Genomic DNA, 25407 nt, shown 5'->3' on the forward strand with positions numbered 1-25407 from the left:
GTGAAGAAGGTATACAGGTGAACAAGGAAGCAAGGAGTAGCAGTAATGAAGTCTGTGACGGCAGACTGACAGACACCTGTACCTTGGTTATCATAATAGGCACATTCACACACACAAACACACACACACACACAAAGAGTAGATAGTGCTTCTTTAATAATATAGCTACTATTGAAAACCGTGAGTTTTAATTAAGTATAGATGTTTCCCGACTTTTTTTCCCTTTGACTTTTGAATCTTAAAACATCGGCAGTTTCTAGTTTAGATACAGGTCACTTGTCAATCACAGTTAATTAATAAGATGTTTTATTTGACAACCCTAACGATTACTTATTAATACACAAATAAACAAAAGGCTTTTTTACTTTTTTACAAATGTTAATTAAAACATAGTAATACCTTTGGCTCCGATTTTCTATCGTGTGATTTCCGTTTAAGTCCTTAAACTAAGACTTGTACTTTATTCACAGGTCACCTGTCAATCTTACTAAACTGCAAAAAACTTTTAACTCGAAAAGCATAATCCTTTATTGTGACGCGTTTACCTGTCATTTAAACACTACCTATATATTTACAAATAAAAAAGCAGCTTTTGCATTTTAAAAATTATTATCAACAAGCACTTCCAATTTTAATTAAATATTTAGTAATAATAACCTCATTTACCGTATGCTTTTTAAAACACCTGTAATTGAAAATGTGCAAACACCTGTCAGCTTTAGTAAATAACCAAGATTTGTGCTCTTGACAAGCTTAATCCTGAAGAAATAAACTAATGACATCTTCACACAGGTATATAACTGTCCTTTTCTTCCTGTAACACACCAATCCACGCTCAAGCTTAAACATAAGTACTTTTGAATTGTCTGATCTGTGTAAGCTGTAAGTATAATGAAAACATATTTTACTATTAACGACAACGTGTATTTGGAAAAGAAAGAATGTTTATTAGTTTAAGTTAATTTGTTGAAGTCCGAAAATAAAAACCAAGTAAAGTGACAATGGATTTTCATTTTTCTACCGTTTTCTTCCACACCTAAAATCTTCTAACAGTATATCAAACATAATTGTCTTTATAACCAAATAATAATGTGAAAAAACTTTAACATAACAAAACTAGCAGTTAAACAAAACTCCATAAAAATGGATTAATAGGACATTAGTTACCATGTTGTAACATTTCATTTTTTAGCAGAATAAGTTACGATGAAGATCATCATCCTTCTTTGTCTTCTGACTGCTGTACTTGGGTAAGTGTCAACTTTCTACAGGTTAACATTACGATAACTACACAATTTGGTATTGTACAATTTCTTAGTAAGATATAAAACATTGCAAGAAGATTTTCATCAGTAAAAACAATTTTTATTGTAAAGATGTACAATAATATTGTTTCTAAACATTATCTACGTTGTCAACATATTGCTAACAGTGAAGTTAAAAGATTAGAAAAGTTCTCAGTGTGTAAATACTTGCAGCTACAGCTACAACGACACAATGATTGAGGAAGATTTCCGCGAACTTGACAGAAACAGTGATGGCAGCTATAGCTTCGACGAATTTGAGAAAAGATTCAAAACTCTAGATGTGAATGGTAATATTTCAATGATGTAGCCATCATCATCATCATCATCATCATCATCATCATCATCATCATCATCATCATCATCATCATCATCATCATCATCATCATCATCAATCATCAACAATCATCATCAATCATCATCATTAAAAACACATTTAAAAAAATTGCAAACATCGTATTTTAGATAGCTTTACTTATATTACTGTTTAAATGTAAACATTAATGCTTTCTTTTAGGTTTCCACACACGCTCTAAATCATTTATTCTTTGATTAAAATAAGTTAAAGTAGATTGTATTGTCAAATGGTTATATTTCTGCTTCAGAAAGAAGTCTTATTGAAACGCAATGTCGGAGATAACAATAAAATAAAGCAGAATGACAAAGTTTGGCTTATCTTTACAGATGATTTGAGGATTAACTTTGTAGAGTTTCACAAGTGTCTCCGTCCTGGAACACCCCTACCTATCAGCTATGCCGTTTTTAACATCTATGACCAACTGGACAATCATAAGGACAGCTTCACCGATATCTGGAATGCGAAAATGACTTTCAGCGTCATGGACATAAACCGTGAGAGTAGCATATTTAGTCAAAAAGGCTTGGTCTTAGAACTAAAAACCCAAAGAGATATTTATAAGTGCATGTGTTAAACTAAAAGATATGTGTTCTCTAGGTCATTGTTAAGGTGCACTACTCATTTTGAAACCATACACGTTATTCAAACGTCTTAACTGCAATTTTCATTTTCAGATGACAAGAATGTGACTTTGGAAGAGTTGAAACACCATGTTGCAGAGGTAATATTGCTATTTTTAGACAGTCATTTATATATCTAGGGAGAGCAAAAGAAGGAAAGACATTAAGATTTCTAGAAAAGTTTGAGAGCATGATACTTTCTGTAAGCATTAATAATCTAATATCAGTAAAGTATAGTAAAGGAAGATATTTAATTATTATATAATGTTTGTTTGCCGATGCGTGTTGGAAATTTATACCTGCTTTTTTTTAAAGATTGCATTGTGGATAGGACCAATCCTATCTCCTGGTCTGCCGAAAGAAGTGTAGTTTTAACCTATCTCGGACAGGTCCACACAAGACCTCAGTCAAATAAAACTGCAATTCAAAGGCCACCTTCTCACAGAGAACTCTTTTTTGCACTGCTGAGACTAAACATTGCGAAGACCTTTATTAATATCTTAAGACAGACGATAACTCTTAAAAAATAGACTATTGCCAGCAAATCTCAAGACCTACCAGTCCTACAGAAAAACGTCTAATGATGTACGCAGATATAAAGAACAAAACACAAATGTCATCATCTCATCTACCCTGAAAAAAATATAAATAATGATATATCAACCAAGGCCCTCAATATTCTCTGCTACGAAGTGTAAAGACACAATTTTCAAAGAAATTGTCTTGAATTAAAATCCTTTCAACGAAGATACACTGAAGGAAATAAAGATTAATAACCTTAATTATGCAAATCAGCTGACAACGAAGTTATTGCGAAAGTAATAGGAAATTACCTCCTAGGAATTTGTATCACAAAATGTCGGCTTGAGATAAGGTAGGAACAAAGTTGCTATTTTACTGTCAAATGTTGATAAACCGGGTATTCATAGTAGTGCAAAAGACCTACTTCTTTGTCATCTTTAAAAATGCTTTTTACAGCGTTGGGAACAAAGATGTATCTTACATCATGCTAAAATTTAACGGGTAAGACGGTTGATTCATGTAATTCGTTTTATGAGATCTTACAGAGCTCAATAGAATTATAAAAGCTTTATGTACCACCTCCACAAAGACACATTTAACAAATTCAGAAGCATCAGAATTGCGACGACTAAAGAAGAAAGAGTGTGACAGACTAGCACACCCTGCCAACGAAGTACCATCACTTCATTTGACAAAAAAAAAAAAAATTTAAATGTGCGATAATTTGTTTTAGCAATGTGAAGTCGGGTCGTTAATGATAATCCAGCAATTCAAGAACAAGTCTCTGAGGTGACTTCAAATAGACAACATTTAGCCAAGGACTACCATCCAGAACTAGTTATGGCATGACTGAATAAACAAATAAATAGATTCAGGAAAAAAGCTTCTAAAAATCTTACTTATAATAAATGTTTACATGTACGTTTCCTACAATCTACATAATAATTGTTGTTCTATTTATCTTTAGATTATTTCATTTGATTACAAAAAATTATAATGCATTTTAAATTTGTTTATATTCATTTGAAGCATAACAATAAATAGCGAAGGTTATTATTAGTTAAAAGGCAGTGAACATTAACGAGCTAAGTACTAGATTGTAACACTTGACGTGGCATTATTATGTTTTTTGTTGTCAGTTGAATCAAAGAACCACGTATGCCTCTGGAGTTACAGCTTAGTACCAACCGGCTGAAAAACGATACCTGGAAAAAGACTGAAAATAAATCTTTAACATCAAAGCAAATGATAATCTGTTTTAGTCACGTGATGTTGACACCTGAGGTTGTTGAGTGATTGACACTAGTGGTTTGTCTTCCGTATCCCCTTTTTGCCGATCTTTGTCTTCTGCGTATGTTTTTTGTTGTTGTTGTTGTTGTTGTTGTTGTTGTTGTTGTTGTATTCTGATCTCTTATTGCGTTAAAAATCTTTTGTTTCAATTCATTATGCAGTTGAAGGATTGTTTGTCAGATAAAATTTACTGTTCTTTTAATTTAACAAGTACGTTAGTGACTTAAATCTTCATTCTCTAGTATATCGAGGCTTCTTCGACGGAGTAAAGCAGTTTTTACAATATAAAAATTAAAAGACATGTAAAATTTCCTCTCTTCAATAAAATGACTAGTTCTAAAAAATAATACTTGCTTACTTTGTACCAGAAAAAAAATCACACCTTAAAAGACTAAGGATAAAAATAAAGTACTACTCCTCATAAAACTGAAAACAACACAGACTTTCACATATTAAAAAACTTCACAAAGCTCTTTAGACACTTTTCCCAGTGCTATAGCCTGTGTTGTTGACCCTTCGTTAAACCATGCAAACACATATAGGAATTCTGCCAATTTCGTGTTTGCCGATGTATTTAATACTTTTGCTTATTAATTCTGCTTTTGTAAAACGTCTGCTGCATTTTTAAAAAGAACTAAAAATCGTATCTTCTGTCGTTCGATCCTTGATTCGACTTTTTCTAGTCGTGTTTTCGAAAACAAATCGACAGGGAATGACGCCCTGGCATTAATTCGCTATACGGTACATCGTCATCTAAGCAACCTTTCCATACCAACAAATCCACAAAGCTTTGTGTGCACATTTTCCTATATCATTATTTACAAAAATAATTAACAAAAATAAAAGATTTTCTCAATGCTATAGCCTATAGCCTGTGATGTTGACCCTTCGGTAATCGACAATAACCAAATATATATATAATATTGGGAAATCTACAAATCTACAAATATTGGGAACAAACAAAACTTACTCGTCGAAATGACTTCGCTGATTTATCATCAGTTGGTCCTGAAATCTTTGAATTAAAAGTGTTGAGGTTAGGAAACAATGAAAGCAAAACGTGACAATGGCGGCGGCTATCGAAAAATATTTTTGGCAGTGACTGTTCCTGGTACTAATGGCGGTTGGGAAACGAGACAATCATTTATCTTCGTATAATTTGTTCTATAATATCATGGACCTTCGTTGAATAATATAAGTGCATTTAGATATTCAACTTCCCAACTTCCAAACGTCCATTTATATATTACATTTAAAATCCACAGCTTATTTTTGTCCTAGGATATACCGCTTAGAGAAAGACTACAATTCTTGGAACTCGCATTAAAGGAAACAATTAAAATCTAATTCATATATACTAATTAAAACAACGCTGTCTGTATTACCAAATGTCCGCTGCACCGTTTTAAACATATATTAAATATATATATATATATATTAAAAAATATATTAATTAATTAAAATAACGCTGTCTGTATTACCAATAATCCGCTTATGAAATTGGTCCGAATTTTTAGACTACCCATATCGCGTGACCGCGACAAAGCCAGTCGAACTTCAACTGAGCACAGACCATACACAGAAATCACAAAGACAAAATTCACGTAACAAATCACAACTAATTTATTAGCCACAAAAATAATACTGATAGGAATCAATAATCAAACATTCCAAACTCTCACATGAACAAACATAGATCAGCACGAGCAATCCAAAAAAAAAAAAAAGATAAGTGCACAAGCTAATCTCAGTCACAGTAAATACAATACATCACCCGCATGCACTGCAGGGTGACAGTTTAGACTTTAGAAGTCCGTTGAAAATGTCCACAGACGGCAGCGCGCCCTCTGGCCTTGCTTGCCGCTCTAAAGACGTACCCCCACCCCTCTGTCTTCTCGTCCAGATGCGATGATGTGGGCCGGCCACTGGTCACGTAAACTCCTGCTCGAAGATTCCTGCTCTAGGTGTTCAGTCGAAAGCCTTTCCGCACACTGGTGCAGCAGGGTCGCGAGTTCACTCGCCGACGAGATGATGATGATGGTGCAGGGTGGACGCTCGACACGATGACGGACAGCAATGCGAACAAAGGATGTGAAGACACGGTGACACGAAGGAAGAGCGAAAAAAAACAACAAATGAAAGAGTGAAGAAGAACGAAAAATAAGCCTGTAGATAAAACAATTCATACAATCAACAGGCGTGTCCTGAAACTGCTCAATTTCTAAAACAATATTTTCACACCGATACATATATCTGACCATCGGACTATGGCTTTGAACATAAAAGGATTCTCTCACTTGCACTTCCACCGCCACCCAAAGGCCCTTACAGACTAGAATGGTGTGGAACCCGACAGAATGGATCTCTACTCACCCAAAACGGCTTGTGGCAGATCGGTCAACACAAATGAAAAACTCTGACTGTCATGGCCACGGTCCAGCACCGTCTGTTACTTGATGACGACTACCCATGACGTCAAAAAAGGAAAAAGTAAAATGACGCATCAAGGAAGCTGTGCGCGCGCGCGCAAGACGTAAGACAAAGAGGGGACAAAAGCGTGAAGAAAACACCTAACGATGGGCGAGCTCAGTATGGGAGGCATAAAGGATGACAGCATAAAAATAATGTCAACAACCACTTTTAATATTAATTTAGTAATAATAACCACATTTACCGCATGCATTTTAAAAAACCTGCAGTGTAAACTGTGCGGAACCTGTCAGCTTTAGTTACTAACCAAGATTTGTTTCCTTGACAAGCTTAATCCTGAATGAATAATCTAATTACATCTCCACATAGGTATATAAATGTTCTGTCTTCCTGCCACACACCAATAGATGCTCAATCTCAAACACAAGTACAATTGTAAAAGTTAAATTGTTTGATCTGTGTAAACTGTAAGTACAATGGAAAAATGTTTTACTGTTCAAAAACTACAAGTATTGGAAAGGAAAGGACGTTCATAATTTTTGATTTATATGTAAGATATATTTAGGAAAGAAAAATACCAAGTGAAGTGACACTGGATAGTCATTTTATACTTTTTTAACACTATAAAAACATCTAACAGAAATCAAATATAATTGTCATCAAAACCAGAAAATAGATGAAAAACCTATAAGAACTAGTATTATAATATAATATTTTTCCTTGAGCATAACCAAACTAGTAGTTACACAGAATTAAAGAAATAAAGATTCATACGACATAGTTTACGATGTTGTAATGTTTGATTTTTTATCAAAGTTCACGATGAAGATTATTATCCTACTTTGTCTCCTGACTGCTGTACTTGGGTAAGTATCACCTTTCTACAGATTAATATTACGATAACTACATGGTCTGGCATTGCAAGTTTTCTTAAGAAGATATAAACATTGCAGCAAGACTAATTTCATCCTTTAAAAAACTTTTCTTTGTAAAGATGTACATTACAGTAATTTTGAACATAGTGTAACCTTAACAACATACATGCTTAGAGTGAGTTTGAAGATTAGATAAGTCCTAAGTGTGTAAATACTTGCAGCTACAGCTACAACAACACAATGATTGAGGAAGATTTCCGCGCTATGGACACAAACGCTGATGGCAGCATCACCAACGACGAAAGGGAGAATAAATTTAGAAGGATGGATGTCAATGGTACTATTTCAATGATGTTGCCATTATCATAACCATCATCATCATAATTATTATAGTCCTCTTTGTCATCCCCATCATCATCATCATCATCATCATCATCATCATCATCATCATCATCATCATCATCATCATCATCATCATCATCATCGTCTTCGTCGTCATCGTCGTCGTCATCATAAAAAATATTTTAAAAAATTGTACAAATCGTATTTTGTATACTTCGCAATTCGTTCTTGTAGGTTTGCACGCATGTTCTACATCATTTACACTTTGATTACAGTAGATTTAAAAAACTTGTACTGTTCAATACTGGGTTAAAGATTCATCTTGCCAAAAGGCAATATCTGAGACTAAAATAAAATGTAGCTTATCTTTACAGGTGATTCGAAGGTTTCCTTTGTGGAGTTTCACAAACGTCTTCGTCCTGGAATATCCCTAGCTGTAAGCTATGCCGCTTTCAATATCTACGACCAACAGTCCGGTCACAAGGATAATTTCTACGATTTCTGGGATTCACAAGCGACTTTCAACCTCGTCGATCTTGACCGTAAGAGTAGTATATTTAGTCCAGATGGCTGTGTCATAGAAGTAAAAGTGTCATGTTTAGAAACTAAAAGCAAAATAGGTGTTCTTGGTGTCATTAGAAAAGTTCACTACTCATTGTAAAACAATAGACGTTATTCAAACAACTCAACTGCATTTATATTTTCAGATGACAACAAATTGACTTTGGAAGAGTACAAACGCCATGTTAAACAGGTAATATTGCTAACTTACGACAGTCAATTAGATATCTAGGAAAGCAAAAGCAGGAAAGAAATTCTGGTTTCTAGAAAAATTCGAAAGCATGATACTTTATGTAAGCATTAATAATCTAATATCAGTAAATTATGGTAAAGGAAGATATATAGTTATTATCTATTATATCATTTTATGATGCGTGTTGGAAATTTGTACATGCTTTTATATCAGAAATAGGCACATGCTTTAATCATAAAAGATGACTGTGGATAGTACCAATTCTATCTCTTCACCTGCCTTAGGAAGTGTAGTTTAAACCTCGCCAAGACAGGTCCACACAAGACCTCAGTCAATGAAAACAGCGAAGCATGGGCTAAATTCTCATAGAATCCCTATTTTGCACCACAAGGGACAAAAAATTGCAAAGACCTTTCTAAATGTTTGTTAAGACAGAAGATAACACTTAAAAAAATAAACTATTACTAGCAAGCCACAAGACCTACGAGTCCTTCGAAAAAAAAGGTTCAAAGATGTCCACAGACATAAAGAGTAAAATACAAATGCCATCATCTCAACTAAGCTGCTTAAGAAGAAAATAGTAATAAATTATGTAAAGCCCTGGATTAATTAATAGCCATACTTATGCAAATCAGGTGACAACCAAGTCATTTTAAAAGTAATAGGGAATGGTATCTAATGAATTAGTAGAAGACACTATCGTCTTGAGATTAGATAGGAGCAGCATGAAGAGGATATTTTACTATCAAATCTTTATAAAGGGGTTTTAATAGGGATGCAAAGGACCTTAATCTTTGTCATCTTTAAAAGGATTTTCACAAAGTTGGGAACAAAGATGTATCTCACATGATGCTAAACTTTAACTGATAAGATGGTTAATCCAATTTAGAGAAACGCTTTATAAGAACTTATGGAGCTCATTGTAATATATAACTTGATATTATTTTTATGTTGTCAGATAATAGAAAGATCCAGGAATGACTCTGGAGTTACAGCTTAGTACCAACAGGCTGCGAAAATGATTCCTGGAAGAGACAGAAAATAAATCTTTAATTTAAAGCAAATGACGATATCATGTTTTAATCACGTGATGTTGATACCTGAGGTTGTTGAGTAATTTTCATCAGTAATTTCTGTCTTTCCTATTCCCTTGCTGCCTTTCTTTGTCTTGTGCGTACGGTTCTTTGTTCTGATCTCTCATTGTGTTAAAAACTTTATATTTAAATCTGTTGTGTAGTTGAAGGATTGTGTGTTGAATAAATTGAATTGTTTTTTTAATTGAACAAGTTGGTTAGTGACTGAAATCTTTATTCTTTAACATCATGTGGCTTCTTCGACATATTAAAAATGAAATTCATGAGTTGTTGATGAATAAGATAGAAGTTTTAGTTTAAATAATGTGAGAAAAATAATGGATGTACTTTCTTTTATTTTAATAAATTCAAAAAATAAATAAATAACTTAAATCAGAAATAAATAAAGAAGTAAAAATTGGTATCAGGGAGATATATTTTACGTGCTTTCCATGCTGAAGGGTTTACATTTTTGCATAGATTTAGTTAAAAATATTACACAGGGAAAACAAAGGTTTATGAAACCTAAGTTACACAAAAACGACCAGACACTTCTATGCCTCTCTGTGCGAAAGAGTGTATTTGTGTGTATGTGGGGGGAAGTCCTTAAGCTTTGAACATTAAAATCATTGCTCATGCAGTACCAACTGCAATAGTAGAAAATCTATTTAGTGATCAGCCCGTCCGCCATGCAATGTAGCTTCTAAAAACAGTCATCAAATTTGTTTATTCTTAGTTGCTGATCATTACAACATTTGCATAACCCGTTAAGAGCCTTTCATTGAACTAAACTTTACACTGAAAGGTTTACTTACCACTTAATTTCAGTCAGCATATGAAATATTACACGAGTCCTATCCTCTGCAGTGAAAAAATTGCAAGCTAGAAAAAAATGAATAAGCTGCCTTGATAAAATAATAGACAAAATAATAGACAGACATCATAACAACAGGCACTGACAGAATGGTACTGATTGCAGATGTTAAAAAATAATATTAATAATAATGTTAATAATAATATAACATTTTGGCTTTGAAATTGCTCCGTAAGCATTAATCATGTAATAAGAAAGAGGTCAAATTAGAGGTAGAGTTCAAACAAAGGGTAAAGTTTTTAATTAATTTTTCTAATAATAATACTAATACTTATAAGAATAATAATATTAATAAAGAAACACCAAGTAAGAAGCATACGCCCGTGCACACACGCGTGCAGGCACGTACGTATGCAAATAGTAAAAATAATTATAATTGTAATACTACTAAAAATAAAAATTGCAAAACTTGTGAAGCGCATACTCACACTACTAAGTAGCATGCTTTTGCCACTTAAGAACAAAAACAAAACATTTACAGAATATGCGTTGCAGAAAACACAAGCAAAATAACATATGAAATAATAAACAACCGTACTAAATAAAGGAAAAGTTAAATCAAGATTTTAAAAAGAGTAACCAAATAATAAAAACAAAAACTGAGAGTATTATGATATTGCAAAAGAAAGGGTTTGAAGAAGACTAGAATTTTAAGAAAGGCTGTAATCTTTACGGAAGAGGTTCGTTTTCAGTGATGGTTTAAATGATTCAATAGTGGGTAGGTGGCGGATGTGGAAAGAGAGGGAGTTCCATTGTTTGGCTGCTCCAAAACTTAAAGTCCTGTGGACATATGTTCTGGTGACAGGAAGAGTAAGAAGACGATCATCAGACGGGGAGAAGAGTTGTCTAGCTGGGACATAAAGGAAGAGCAGTTCAGAGAAATAATCAGGGTAGTTGCCAGCAAAGAAATTAAAACACAGAACAAACAGCTTGTAATGGAGACCAAAAGGGATGGGAAGCCAGTGTAGAAAACAAAGGAGAGGATGGCGTGGTCCCGTTTCCTAGCTCGAAGCACCAGATGTGCAGCAGAGTACTGTACCTTCTGGAGTTTGTAAAGAAGGTATACAGGTCAACAAGGAAGCAAGGAGTTGCAGTAATCAAGTCTGTGACGGCAGACTGACAGACACCTGTAACTAAGTTATAATAGGCAAATTCACACACACACACACAAAGTGTAGATAGTGCTTCTTTAATAATACAGCTACTATTGAAAACCGTGAGTTTTAATTAAATATAGATGTTTCCCGACTTTTTTTCCTTTGCTTATAAATCTTAAAACACCTGCAGTTAGTAGTTTATGTACAGGTCACTTGTCAATCACAGTTAAAGAATAAGCTGTTTTATTTGACAACCCTATTGATTACTTAGTAATTCGTTAATACACAAATAAAACAAAATGCTTTTTATTTTTTTTTTTATAAATGTTAATTAAAACATACCTTTGGCTCCGATTTTCTAGCGTGGGATTTCCGTATAAGTCTTTAAACTATGATTTGTAGTTTATTCTCAGGTCACCTGTCAATCTTACTAAACTGCAAAAAGCTTTTAACTTGATAAGCATAATCCTTTATTGAGACGCATTTACCTGTCATTTAAACACTACCTATATATTTACATATAAAAAACTAGATTTTTTATTTTTAAAATTATTATCAACAAGCACTTCCAATTTTAATTAAATATTTAGTAATAATAACCTCATTTACAGTATGCTTTTTAAAACACCTGTAATTGAAAATGTGCAGACACCTGTCAGCTTTAGTAAATAACCAAGATTTGTGCTCTTGACAAGCTTAATCCTGAATAAATAAACTAATGACATCTTTACACAGGTATATAAATGTCCTTTTTCTTCCTGTAACACACCAATCCACGCTCAAGCTCAAACATAAGTACTTTTGAATTGTCTGATCTGTGTAAAGCTGTAAGTATAATAGAAACATATTTTACTATTAACGACAACATGTATTTGGAAAAGAAAGAATGTTTATTAGTTTAAGTTAATTTGTTAGACTAAGTCCGAAAACAAAAACCAAGTAAAGTGACAATGGATTTTCATTTTTCTACCGTTTTCTTCCACACCTAAAATCTTCTTACAGTATATCAAACATAATTGTCTTTATAACCAAATAATAATGTGAAAAAACTTTAACATAACAAAACTAGTAGTTAAACTAAACACCATAAAAATGGATTAATAGGACATTAGTTACCATGTTGTAACATTTGATTTTTTAGCAGAATAATTAACCAAAGTTACGATGAAGATCATCATCCTTCTTTGTCTTCTGACTGCTGTACTTGGGTAAGTGACAACTTTCTACAGGTTAATATTCCGATAACTACAAAATTTTGTATTGTACAATTTCTTAGTAAGATATAAAACATCGCAAGAAGATTTTCATGCGTAAAAACAATTTTTATTTGAGAGTTGTACAATAATATTGTTTCTAAACATAGTCAACGTTGTCAACATAATGCTAACAGTGAAGTTAAAAGATTAGAAAAGTTCTTGGTGTGTAAATACTTGCAGCTACAGCTACAACGACACAATGATTGAGGAGGATTTTCGCGGACTTGACAAAAACAGTGATGGCAACTTTACCCTAGACGAATTTGAGAAAAGACTCAGAACAACAGATGTGAATGGTAATATTTCAATAATGTAGCCATCATCATTAAAAAAAACCAAATTTTAAAAAATTGCAAACATCGTATTTTAGATTACTGTATTTATATTATATTACTGTTTAAATGTAAACATCAATGCCTTCATGTAGGTTTCCACACACGTTCTACATTATTTATACTTTGATTAAAATAATTTAAAGCAACTTGTACTGTCAAATTGTTATATTTCTGCTTCAGAGGGAAGTCTTAGTGAAACGCAATGTCGGAGATAACAATAAACTAAAGCAGAATGACAAAATTTGTCTTATTTTTACAGGTGATTCGAGGACTTCCTTTGTAGAGTTTCACAAGATGCTCCGTCCTGGAATACCCCTAACTATCAGCTATGCCTCTTTTATCATCTACGACCAGATGGACAATCATAAGGACAGCATCACCGATATCTGGGATATTAAAATGACTTTGAGCCTCATGGACATAAACCGTGAGAGTAGTATATTTAGTCAAAAAGGCTTGGTCTTAGAACTAAAAACCCAAAGAATTATTTATACGTGCATGTGTTAAACTAAAAGCAGAATATGTGTTCTCTAGGTCATTGTAAAGGTGCACTACTCATTTTGAATTTTGAAACCATGCACGTTATTCAAACGTCTTAACTGCATTTTTCATTTTCAGATGACAAGAATGTGACTTTGGAAGAGTACAAACACCATATTGCAGAGGTAATATTCATTTAACTATGTAGGGAGAGCAAAAGAAGGAAAGACATTAATATTTCTAGAAAAGTTTGAGAGCATGATACTTTCTGTAAGCATTAAGAATCTAATATCAGTAAATTATAGTAAAGGAAGATATATAGTTATTATATAATTTTAATCTAGCTCGGACAGGTCAAAAGACCTCAGTCAAATACATCTGCAATTCAAAGGCCACCTTCTCACAGAGAGGGCTGTTTTGCACTACCTAGGGACTAAACATTCCAAAGACCTTTATTAATTTCTTTTAAGACAGACGATGACACTAAAAAATAAACTATTACCAGCAAATCTCAAAACCTACCAGTCCTACAGAAAAACGTTTGATGATGTACGCAGATATAAAGAACAAAACACAAATGTCATCATGTCATCTACCCTGCTAAAAATATAAATAATGATATATCAACCAAGGCCCTCAGTATTCTCTGCTAAGACGTGTAAAGACACAATTTTCAAAAAAATTGTCTTCAATTAAAATCCTTTCAAATAAGAAACATTGCAGGAAATAAAGATTAATAACCTTATATGAGCGATAACTTGTTTTAGCAATGTGAAGTCGGGTCGTTAATGATAATCCAGCAATTCAAGAACAAGTCTCTGAGGTGACTGCAAAGAGACAACATTTAGCCAAAGACTACCATCCAGAACTAGTTATGGCATGACTAAATAAACAAATAAATGCAGAAAAAAGCTTTGAAAAATCTTACTCATAATAAATGTTTACATGTACGCTTTGTACAATATACTTAATCATTGTTGTTCTATTTATCTTTAGATTATTTCATTTGATTAAAAAATTTATAATGCATTTTAAATTTGTTTATATTTATTTCAAGCATAACAATAAATAGTCAAGGTTATTATTAGTTTAAAGATAGTGAACTTTAACGAGCTAAGTACTAGATTGTAATATTTGACGTGGAATTATTATGTTTTTATGTTGTCAGATGAACAAAAGAATCAGGCATGACTTTGGAATTGCAATTTAGTACCAACAGTCTGAAAAATGATTCCTGGAAGAGACTGAAAATAAATCTTTAACTACAAAGCAAATGATGATAATGTGTTTTAGTCACGTGATGTTGACACCTGAGGTTGATGAGTGCTTGACACTAGTGGTTTCTGTCTTCCTTATCCCCTTTTTGTTGATCTTCGTCTTCTGCGTATGTGTTGTTTTTTGTTTTGTTTTTTTTTGGTTTTTGTATTCTGATCTCTCATTGCGTTAAAAATCTTTTGTTTAAATCATTATGCAGTTGGAGGATTGTCTGTCAGGGACAATTCACTGTTGTTTTAATTTAACAAGTACGGTAGTGACTTCAATCTTCATTCTCTAGCATCACGAGGCTTCTTCGACAGACTAAAGCAGTTTTTACAGTATAAAAATTAAAAAGACATGTAAAATTTATAAAATCGTTGATGGAGAAGATAAAAGTTTTAGTCTAAAAATGTAAACTATAAAGGTGTTTAGTAGGATTTTTTAATTTAGTATAAAAAAACTTAAATCACTTATTAATAAAGAAGTATAAATTGGTGTTAGGGAGATATTTCACCCGCTTTCCTCACTTTATAGCTTGTTTCCGCACATTTCTAGACAATAATATTACATAGAGAAAACAAAAAGTTTATTAAACAGCAGTTACATCAAAACAATACGACACTTTTTATTACTCTCTGTTAGTAAGAGTGTGTTTGTTTGTTTATGTGTGTGTGATTAGTACTGAAATGAGATTTCCTCTTTAAAATCATTGCTCGTACAGTACCAACCACAATAGCAGGACATCTATCTTTCTATCTTTCTGTCTATATCTGTCTATCTTTTAAAAGTTACCAGACGACTGGTCGAACCCTGCGCCTAGCTGCTGAGTCTATTGACAACAATTCTGCTTCATCTGTACCTAAACTCTAAATTGTTCCCTAAGTAAGGGGAGACCTTAATTATCATTAAAGCCAGACAAAACTTCATATCTCAAAAAGGTTTAACTGACTTCAGACCAGCATCACACGAACAGAACCGACTTTAACATGGCGCTTGAACACAGAATTTTTGCCTTCTTTAAAAAATACCAAAATACAGGATTAGTCGACTTGTTTCATCCTTCAAAGGGAAGTAATCTAAAGTGGAAAAACTCCTAAAGGATCCAGTACTTGCCTCCCTTATGTATTCATTCGTTTACGGACAGAGATGTCTTCTAAGATGATACCAATGGTAGGACATATCTTCCGTATCCATTTATTGATAATGTTTGTTTTTCCCCTGTAGATCTTTTTCTCTACTATCCTATTATATTATATTGAAGATTTTTTCTTCAAATTTTTCGTTTCCTTAGAAGATTCTAAATGAGGGATTTAATTCACTGTACTTTGAATTTCAATCTCCACGCTCTAGCATCACGTGATTTCTTCCGTCAGTCACGAATTAATTACCGCATGCAAATGAAAGCGACATGAAAATTTTATCAATAACGAATAAAACACAAGTTTGAATCTAAAAGTAGAAAAAAGAAATACAGGGATTATTACATGAACTGTTTAATCCAGGGAAAATCTTTAAAAATGCTTGTCCCCCCCAACAAAAAAAATCGCTAGAGAAGAATCTCATTAGGAATTCAACAAAGAGCAGCTCACGACTTTAACAGCTCTCATACTAAATACCTCAGTTGATACCAATTATCTTAGAACATATATTGACAATAATGTTTTAGACTACTCTTGTCTTGGAAGGTTTGCAAAACCAGAAATAAGAAAGATCGAAGACTCTTAATAAACGACGGTAGATACGACCCAAAATTGCTTTGCTAGCTAAAAAAAAACATGTTTAGTTTACTCAGAAGGCACATTCTTTTCTGGCCAACAATATATTTGGTGTTTATATTCCGTTTGAGCTGACAAAACAATACCTAGTTACCTGAATGTTGTATCATCAGAGCACTAAACGAGGTGGATGCTCACTACCGTACTACTGCAGAAGTCAGTGCACATGATTATCAACAGGTGTGGATAGACAACAACCTTATAGCAATATGAGAATGATGACTTTTCACATAAGACCCCTGCTTAGTAGAAAAATCCACTTTCCACAAACTCAGTTGATGTGGAAAATCAAAATCAGTCTTCAAGCTGGAAGGTGTGGTAGACTGTATTATATGCTTTTCGTCCATATTTTTCTCGCTAACGTTTACAGACCGTTGCCACTGGTGACAGCTGTAACGGTTAAAAATGGAAACACCTTATTATTGCATGACTCAAACAAGACCCAGGTGGCATCATTGATTACTGAGTAAATGCTTTATGGTAAATGTTTTGCTCCAGCTATGGTTCACAAAAACACAGAAAAGCCAATATTTGTCAACGCTTGCATTTTGTAAGTCAAAGAACATTCATTTAACGTGTGAAGGTTAAAATAACACGCTATTATTATTTGTTTTGTGGGTGGGGGTTTGCATAGGAGGTTTGACAGGTCTGCTGCAACAGAAAAAAGTTGAAACTGTATACAATTGTACCAAAAGACAGTTTTGACCTATCTGAGGTTTGTTAGACAAACTACTTAGCTGTTACAAGAAGTATGCAATTTTATACATTGTCAAACACTATATATAATTATAAACACGCACAAGACACATAAATATATAACATATTATCAAGCTTTATCTGTCATTAATAAAATGCATTATTAATATTTTTACAAAGTTTACATACATTCAGTTACATGTCAATCTCAAAACTTGTTAACAAAAGTAATTGATCTAGTAATAAACTTAATCCTCCTGCTATCACATGAAACAGTTTATGTATTAATGTATCTGAAAGTCTTTAATGCGGGTAGTTATACTTGTTTACACTTGTAGTTGAGAACGAACACATTTTTGGAGAATGTCAGGCTGTGCATTCAAATACGGTCTGTAGACGTGTTGTGCATTTTGTCTACAGAATTATCTTTTCAATCGTTATTAATGATATTCAACAGCGACACCTTGCGTCGACCTCTTGCATTCTTATTTACCTGCACATGTACCGTTTAGCAATGAAAAGTAAAACACATCAAACGGTCGTTAGTAGAGAACCATGTTTTCATAATCACAGAGCGTCACGACTTCTTGTTTTTTTTTTCTGGTGCACACGCATGCGCAGACAGGAACAAAGACACCGTGACGACACCTGCCGAAAGACATCATCATTTGGAAACTCAACACGTAGAACTAATCACAGGAAAATTTTATGCAAAAAAACGTAATAATTAATAACAGATATCAGAAACAGCCACGGGTACCTGTCACAAACAGAAATGAAATTTAATAAATGTTTGTTTTAGCCCTGATTTATTGAAATTTCTGTCAAGACGGAGAGGTATATATTCGGTCCTGCCATCTACTAAACACACCACAACTCAAGCACTCTCAGTCTTGCTGACCTGCTTCTAGTTCAAGCGGTAAGTACAGCATACAGAATTATGTGAAATTTTAGCAAAGTTTAGAAGATTTTAAGAAAGTAGTCGGTAATGGTTCTACGACAACTAATAAAAGACCAAAAAAGCAAGAAAAACTACACTGGAGACTATCAACAAAGTTGAGAAACAAACCGTGATGCTGAGGAAAGAATAATCTCGTAAAACATTATTTAAAAGAAAGATGCTACTAAACAACTAAAAAGGAGTGATTCAGAAGCTGAACAATGAAGAGAAATTCTTGAAGTTGATTAATGAAAACAGCGTGTCACAGAATTTCAAGATAATAATTTGTGTAAAATGATGGTTTTATATTCACATATTAACAGTTAGACATTATTATTAATAATATTTCAAAACGCTTAAGGCTTTTATAAGACTTAAAACTGTTATTTAATTGTCTATTTACATTAAATCGAAGCTTAATAATAATATCTACGTTTTATCTAGTTTAGAAATAAAATTGCTGCTCAGATATTTATGAACTTAGATGGCAAAAATATAAACTTTGAGTGAATGTAACCAGCTCTATAAAATATTAAGAATATAAACAAGCGAAGATATAAAGATTTTTATTTTTTAAATTTCCTGTTATAAGAAGAGAGTTCTTTTAGAACAGAACTTTATTTCTAATTATTCTCTCTCGCCAGATTGCTTAGCAGACTTACCTGTAGATTACGTCATGTTGATTATCGTCTTTTTGGACTCCTGGCTGTCTCGCTCAGGTAAAAGTCGATTTGTGTGAGGTAACAATCAGCCAAAGAACCTACAATTATTCAACTTATTATTATTATACCAGTGAAATGTCCTCAGCTATGAATAAAGTTTACTAGATGCCATGATCATAAACTCTAAGCATAGGATAAGTCAAACCTTAAGTGTAAGGTGTAGAAATTTGTACAAAGTGTGTTACAACATACAGCAGTCTACTGAAGTACAACACAAACGTACACAAAATATATATGTACACACGCACGGACACATTGCACCTACTATTACGATTCTTTTTTTACATTGCTAAGACACAACAACACATTCAAGGTACCATGTAGTAATAAGATCAGAGAATGCAAAATGTTTCTATATTTATAGCCAAGGCGCCAACTCCACTACCCTCATTTTCAATGCAATAGATGGAAACAACGATGACATTATTCGACTAAGTGAAATGTTTGTCGGTTATGACGAAGACGACGGGAACAGTAAGAATCCATCTCCTCCTCATCATCATCATCGTTGTTGTTTTTGTTATTGTTGTTATTGTCATCATCATCATCATCATCATCATTTGTAATTGTTCCACATTTTTGTCAGCCTGATTGCAATGTCAAACATGAACTTTAAACATCGCGGAGTTTTTGGTTAAGGCAGCTTTCAAAACTTTTGTCACATGACAGTAAAATTTAGAAGCGTCGGTTCGTATTTCGACTGGGTCTTTTATGTCAATGGGTGGGACAACATTTTGTTGTAAGTAGTTTTCTTTTGATGCTTATGTTGGTGTGTCTGAATATGCTTTAAAACTGATCTGCATATTAAATAGTTTTGTTAATTAGAATTTATAAAATAAACTAATCAAGAATTCTTTAATTTTGATTAGCCACACAACAAGCCGTTGTATCACTTATGAATCAAGATTCACTAAATAAAAATAATCCATAATTGTTTAAAGTCTAATGATTTCTCATAAAGTTCGAGTGAATGGATGACAAAAAAATTTACCTAGTCATCTGAAGAAGAAAACAATTGCCGTTACTTGCAAACCCTTTTTACAGAAGATGGAATGATGACCCCTGAAGAATTTGCTGCTGGAAAACATCCCGGGTCGCCCCCTCTTTCAATCAAGAAAGCTTTTGAATTCTACGACAAACGGGACAAGGAGAAAAATAACATTCTTGATGGATCGTGTGTTAACGCTTTCTTCAAAGGCCTCGACACTAACAGTAAGTATGAAAGCTTTCAGACAAGGCCTATGGACACAAAACCCGAGCGTATGAATAAATTTAAAGAATAGTAAACCAATCATCTTTTTACTCTACAAAAGACGTGTAAAATGAGTTATTTTAATTTCTTAATTTAATTCAAATAATTCATTAAACTTTAAGAGTTTTGTGTTTAAAAATAAAAATAATTAAATGTCATTTTAAGTTATGTGAGTCTTTGTTTGTATTAATGTATACTATGCTTACATTTTCAGATGACGAAGATGTCACACAGGAAGAATTTGAAGACAATTATTTCGCGGTAATGTAGTCAGTTAATGTGAATATAGGCAGGCATACAGACAAGCAGAAAGATCAATAAAAAAAAAAGGAATGGGAGAGAATGAGAGATAAAGTTAATGCATCCCTGAGGTTATCTTTCTAAGGTGTCAAATGTGTGTATGCAGTGTAGAAAGTTTGATGTAAATTATTGTTTACACTTGATTTTGTTACTTTGTTGTCAGCTATTCCTTGGTTTCCTGGACAGTGACAGCGAAGAAAAAGCCTAGGCTGATTACAAAGAGGTTGCTTTGCACGACACCTGGAAGAATTGACAAATAAATGTAAAATCTTTGAACAGTCACTTGGGAGTTTTGTTGTTTTAGATGCGTGGTGTTGAAATTGCAACTGGAAAACATTGCACTAAATGTGTTTGCGCATGTTGAAGTCTCTACATCTTATTGTTGATATATTTCTCTACCTTTTGTAGATTAAGTTTAACCTGATATTTTATAAAACTTAATTTTAAGTAAGCACAGATATATTCTCATAAACTGATTTAGTCGGCGAGAAATTTACTCACCTCTATCATCTGATTACAATTATTACATTACACATGCAGCTTTGCGGTGTTCTTCTTACAAGATAAAAAAACATATATATATAGCATTTGAAAAGTATTGAACAGACATATGGATTATCTTAATGAACAGCAGTACTTAAAGTCGCTTAGAAGTCTCGAAATTACGATAATAATACTTCTTTACATTCAGTCACCATTAATCAGTTACACTGGACCCTTCCTTACAGTTACTTCCTTGGACAGTCCTATTGGAAGTCTACACCATCTGGTTTTGAGCTCCAGCATGAAAAAAGGACAGAAGTCTTCCTGATGGTGTCCGCTCCTGTTTAACTTCCAATAAGATCATGCGACTAACAGTCTTTCTCTAGAGCGGCAACGTCAACAGGGTTAATTATATTGACACAACTACTGTGATTGATTGTATTTTTCGGAGTACTTGGTCCTATCCACACAAGAAATTATATGTACCCGACATCTAATTACTTATTGAGGTAAAGTAAAAAACTTACAATAACAAGGCACAACATGTAATTTACCCATGCCTCCATTATCCTGTTAGCGTTCAAATTTTTCGACGTGCAAAGAAAGTGATACAAAATTGATGAGTTATCCTAAAGTTTGTAAAAACGAAAGTTTTTTTCTAACTTTTAGTCATGAGTAACCTCTAAAGTGAAACTGCATCGACGTTTAATGATTTGATAGTCTTGTTATTGATGCAAAGGCAAGCACACACACACAGAAAAGTTTAGTGGACAAAACACATAAAAAAGCAAAAAGCATAGATGAAAACTCTAGTAACCAATCCGTTGAATTTGGCGTATGAATCAGGAACTACGTTGTGTTCTAAGACACACTTATACCCGCTGCTTCAGTTTTTCTAGTTTCTACAATAAGAGTAACGCGAGTTGTCTCCCGTACCAGTCACTATGTGAGTGTTGCGCGAGGGCGCTGTCTAACCCCTAAAGGAAACATGTGCACCCTAACCCTAACCCTAACCCAATGCTAGTGATAAGCATAACGAAGGAAAGATTACATTTCCAGTATGGAACACAAACTTAAAAAGCATCAAAAATACAATGCTATTTACGAAAACAAATGGTCTGACACTTCAGGTCAGCTGAGGACTTTTGGTGCTTAAGAGAAGAAAGGAAATAATTCAAGGCAGAGCTTCCCAATTTCCCAGCGGACTTTACATTTATGTGGCTACAAACAACAGTTAGCGAAAAGATAAAAATTTTAAATCATATAATACCTTAATTTACTCTAATTTAGACTCATGCATTTTGTTAAATGATTTTTAAGGAATAAAAAATGTTTTCCAACTACAAGTCTCTGGTATAATACCAAATATAATGCTGAATATTGTACTTAAAAATAATGAAAAGTAAAGGATGTAAAATTAAATACTACTCTTATACATGGTGCAACTCATTTCAATTTTGATATTATTGCTATTGGCAAACATTCGTTTTCATCAGAAGTTCGTGCGGTGTGTATTGATTCAAAACAAAATGTGTTAATAATGATGAGAGCCGAGAAGCAATCGATGACAGCAATAACGATATCACAACACTGTAACTGTAACGACTGTCAAGGGATACAACAGTTTGACAGGAGTGCGATTGAATTTGACAGAAATGATAATTTTGTTCTTCTATTTTTACCATGACCTTTATGCACCGTACTCATTGTATCTGTAATCTTAATTAAATAAAGCATAAATTTAACTCATTAGGAAATCATACAAAAAGTTATAAACAGAGAGTGTTTAGCAATTCAGTATGCTCAATTTTGTTTACATAAATTAAGTGTTTATTAAATATTAGAAACGTATAAGGGTGTTCAGACCTCAACTGCAAAATGTAAATTTATCAAATAAGTTCAAAATGTATCTAAAAATATATATTGACATCCAGATGACGTTTCTCAAAAGTAAATACACACAATTACTAAATGTAAAGCTTATTCTTGTGCTATGTTCATTAAAATATTCTTTCTTTCGAATCAGAAGACAATGTCTACTTTAAAAAACTATGCAAGCAACACGTGATTTTAATAGGTATTTTTATATGTTGTAGTTATATATATGTATAATATTGAAACTTGTTGTGGTCTATGTACTTCTCATCGCATTTGTAATAAAACTACTACATTATGAGTTTTAAAGACTAGTAGACGAAATAATTAACCTGCAAAGAGAATGGCCAGTTGACATTGTTATCATGTAACAAGTCTTTTGTCAGCAGTGTCAGTATTTTCATTGTCGCTGACTTTTTTTAAAATTCAATAAGACCAATTTTTCAATATTCTTTATAACTAAAGTTCATTCAACACCAGATCCTGTCTACATGGGTTGCTATTTATTTTATGTCGATGATGCTAAATAAAAGAAGAGAAATAATGTACACAAATCCTAAACAATAAACTTAGTGTAAAAAACAATGTATAATACAGCTAATGCTTTTTTCTTTGCTCATGTTTTCCTGATAAATGCATCGCCCGTTAAGCACCTTCCAGACTCATGGATTAAAAACCCATCTTTGAGAAAGTTTGCATTAAGGCATTTGATTTTACATTCCAGATATATGAAACAGTGTATGTTATACATATACATGCGCAGACGGGAACAAATAGACTTTGACGACACCTGGTGCGGACTTCATCTTGTAGTAAACACCACACGAGCAGTCACACGTAGAACTAATTACTGGAAACTGTTATACACAAAGAGTAATGATTAATAACATGTCACAAACAGCCATTGATACCTGTTACAGAATTAGATGTAATTTAGTAAATGTTTGGTTTAGCCCCGATTTATTAAAATCTCTGTGACGACGGAGAGGTATATATTCGGTCCTGCCATCTACTAGACTCATACCACAACTCAAGCACTCTCAGACTCGCTGACCTTCTTCGAGTTCAAACGGTAAGTACAGTATAAGTAAAGGACTGCAGGTGGCTGTTAAACTGTTTGAAGTAGAAAACTTAGATCGCGATTTGTCTTATTACAGTAATCTGATGGAGCTAACGGTCACTTGTAATTTGCGGGTTGCACTGCATGTTCTGAAATACTTGAATAACAAAGGTGTCATACATAGAAGTGTGAGAAATTCTTAATCTTAATAAAAGGAAAAAGCACGTGAAAGAGTTTCGAGATTATAATTTGTTTGAAGTAATAATTTTTCTATTACAAGCGTGATTTTACGATGTATCAGTTAGACAATATTATTTTTTTAAAGAGCTTTCGTTTTTTTTAAGCTTAAAAATTAAATTTATTCGTCAAATTTACATTAATCGGCGCTTAATAATAATAATTTTGAAATAAAACTACTGCTCACATACTTATTAACTTAAATGAAAAAAATTAATATTTTAGAGAATATAACCAGCTATATGAAATGTTCAAAACATAAACATGTGAGAATTTCCATTTTTTTTTTTAATTACTTTTTAAGCCATAGCAAGAGGATGCTTTAAGAATATATCATTATTTTTAATTATTGTCTCTTGACAGATCAGTTTGCAGACTTACCTGCAGAATACATCATGTTGGTTATCGTCTTTCTTGGTCTCCTGGCTGTTGCGCTCAGGTAAAAGTCGCTTTGTCTTAGGTAGCAATCAACAGAAGAACCTACACTTATTTTAAGTAGTCTGAAAAAGTCTACAGGTAAAAGGTCGTCACAGTCAGCTACAATCAGTCACACACATACAGGTACTCACTCACCCACACATGCATATAAATACATATATATATATATACAAACTCTCTCTTTCTCACTCACACACATACAAACGCACTTCCACTACTACCAGCATCACCTTTTAATCTGCCGTAACACGACAGTATATTTAAGGTACCATGTATTAATCAGATCTGAAAAAAAAAACAATTTTTTTATATTATTAGCTCTCCTGACAACTACGCTGCTCGAATGTTTGAATATTTGGACGACAACAAGGATGGGGTTGTTGGGTTCAGTGAATGGTTTGCCAACTATCTGCATGATGACCTGAACGGTAATCATCATTATCATAATTTTAATTTTAATTTTAAAATTTTAGGCCTAAATTACACTTGAATCAATCTGATCGAATTATTATAATTATTATTAATAATTATACTTAATGCTCGTGTGCTCTTTAATGTAGTAACCGAAGCACCTGTCAGTGAAATTTAAAAACAAAGGGTTTATTTTCTGACTGCCACTTACGTGTCTCTGACTGGGACAAGTGTTTACATGTTTTGCTGTCGGTTGTTTGCTGTGGGTATTCCGATTTTGTCAACCAGTTGCATTCTTTAAATACTTTCATGTGATTGCTATTCTAGAACAGTCTCTTGTGTGAATTTGTT

At 33.2% G+C, this 25407-nt stretch overlaps 2 protein-coding genes and 1 long non-coding RNA gene across 7 annotated transcripts; all 3 read left to right on the forward strand.

Annotated features, from left to right (window-relative positions):
- Window positions 1-806: 806 nt before the first annotated feature.
- LOC112569351 lies at window positions 807-9559 on the forward strand. 5 transcript variants are annotated; one of them, XM_025247140.1, is made up of 6 exons: window positions 807-882; window positions 1193-1250; window positions 1479-1594; window positions 1989-2156; window positions 2337-2383; window positions 3944-4050. In XM_025247140.1, exons 2-6 carry the CDS (start codon window positions 1207-1209, stop codon window positions 3983-3985), a joined length of 417 nt encoding a protein of 138 aa, XP_025102925.1. In that variant the 5' UTR covers window positions 807-882; window positions 1193-1206; the 3' UTR covers window positions 3986-4050. The 5 variants fall into 5 exon arrangements, with proteins under 5 accessions (XP_025102925.1, XP_025102926.1, XP_025102929.1 ...); XM_025247141.1 differs by having other exon boundaries at window positions 829-882; window positions 1196-1250; XM_025247142.1 differs by lacking the exons at window positions 807-882; window positions 1193-1250; window positions 1479-1594; ... (1 more) ...; window positions 2337-2383; window positions 3944-4050 and adding exons at window positions 6902-6991; window positions 7341-7390; window positions 7621-7736; ... (1 more) ...; window positions 8449-8495; window positions 9454-9559.
- A 3129-nt stretch (window positions 9560-12688) lies between these two features.
- LOC112569352 lies at window positions 12689-14888 on the forward strand. The gene is made up of 5 exons (XM_025247145.1): window positions 12689-12747; window positions 12976-13091; window positions 13390-13557; window positions 13749-13795; window positions 14779-14888. The coding sequence occupies exons 1-5, from the start codon at window positions 12704-12706 to the stop codon at window positions 14818-14820; spliced, it is 417 nt and encodes a 138-aa protein (XP_025102930.1). The 5' UTR covers window positions 12689-12703; the 3' UTR covers window positions 14821-14888.
- A 9008-nt stretch (window positions 14889-23896) lies between these two features.
- LOC112569404 lies at window positions 23897-25041 on the forward strand. The gene is made up of 3 exons (XR_003100405.1): window positions 23897-23982; window positions 24571-24646; window positions 24964-25041. It is a non-coding gene; the product is annotated as an uncharacterized LOC112569404 (long non-coding RNA).
- The last annotated feature ends 366 nt before the right edge of the window (window positions 25042-25407 follow it).

Source organism: Pomacea canaliculata, linkage group LG7 (genome assembly GCF_003073045.1).
Source record: "Pomacea canaliculata isolate SZHN2017 linkage group LG7, ASM307304v1, whole genome shotgun sequence".
Lineage (NCBI taxonomy): Eukaryota > Metazoa > Mollusca > Gastropoda > Architaenioglossa > Ampullariidae > Pomacea > Pomacea canaliculata.

Bases quoted from the DNA above. Each gene is read 5' to 3' on its own strand.
- LOC112569351 (XM_025247140.1), top strand. From the start codon at position 1,207: ATGAAGATCATCATCCTTCTTTGTCTTCTGACTGCTGTACTTGG. The intron at 1,251-1,478 runs GTAAGTGTCAAC...AAATACTTGCAG, and splicing joins CTTCTGACTGCTGTACTTGG to CTACAGCTACAACGACACAA. The intron at 1,595-1,988 runs GTAATATTTCAA...TTATCTTTACAG, and splicing joins CAAAACTCTAGATGTGAATG to ATGATTTGAGGATTAACTTT.
- LOC112569352 (XM_025247145.1), top strand. From the start codon at position 12,704: ATGAAGATCATCATCCTTCTTTGTCTTCTGACTGCTGTACTTGG. The intron at 12,748-12,975 runs GTAAGTGACAAC...AAATACTTGCAG, and splicing joins CTTCTGACTGCTGTACTTGG to CTACAGCTACAACGACACAA. The intron at 13,558-13,748 runs GTGAGAGTAGTA...TTTCATTTTCAG, and splicing joins GAGCCTCATGGACATAAACC to ATGACAAGAATGTGACTTTG.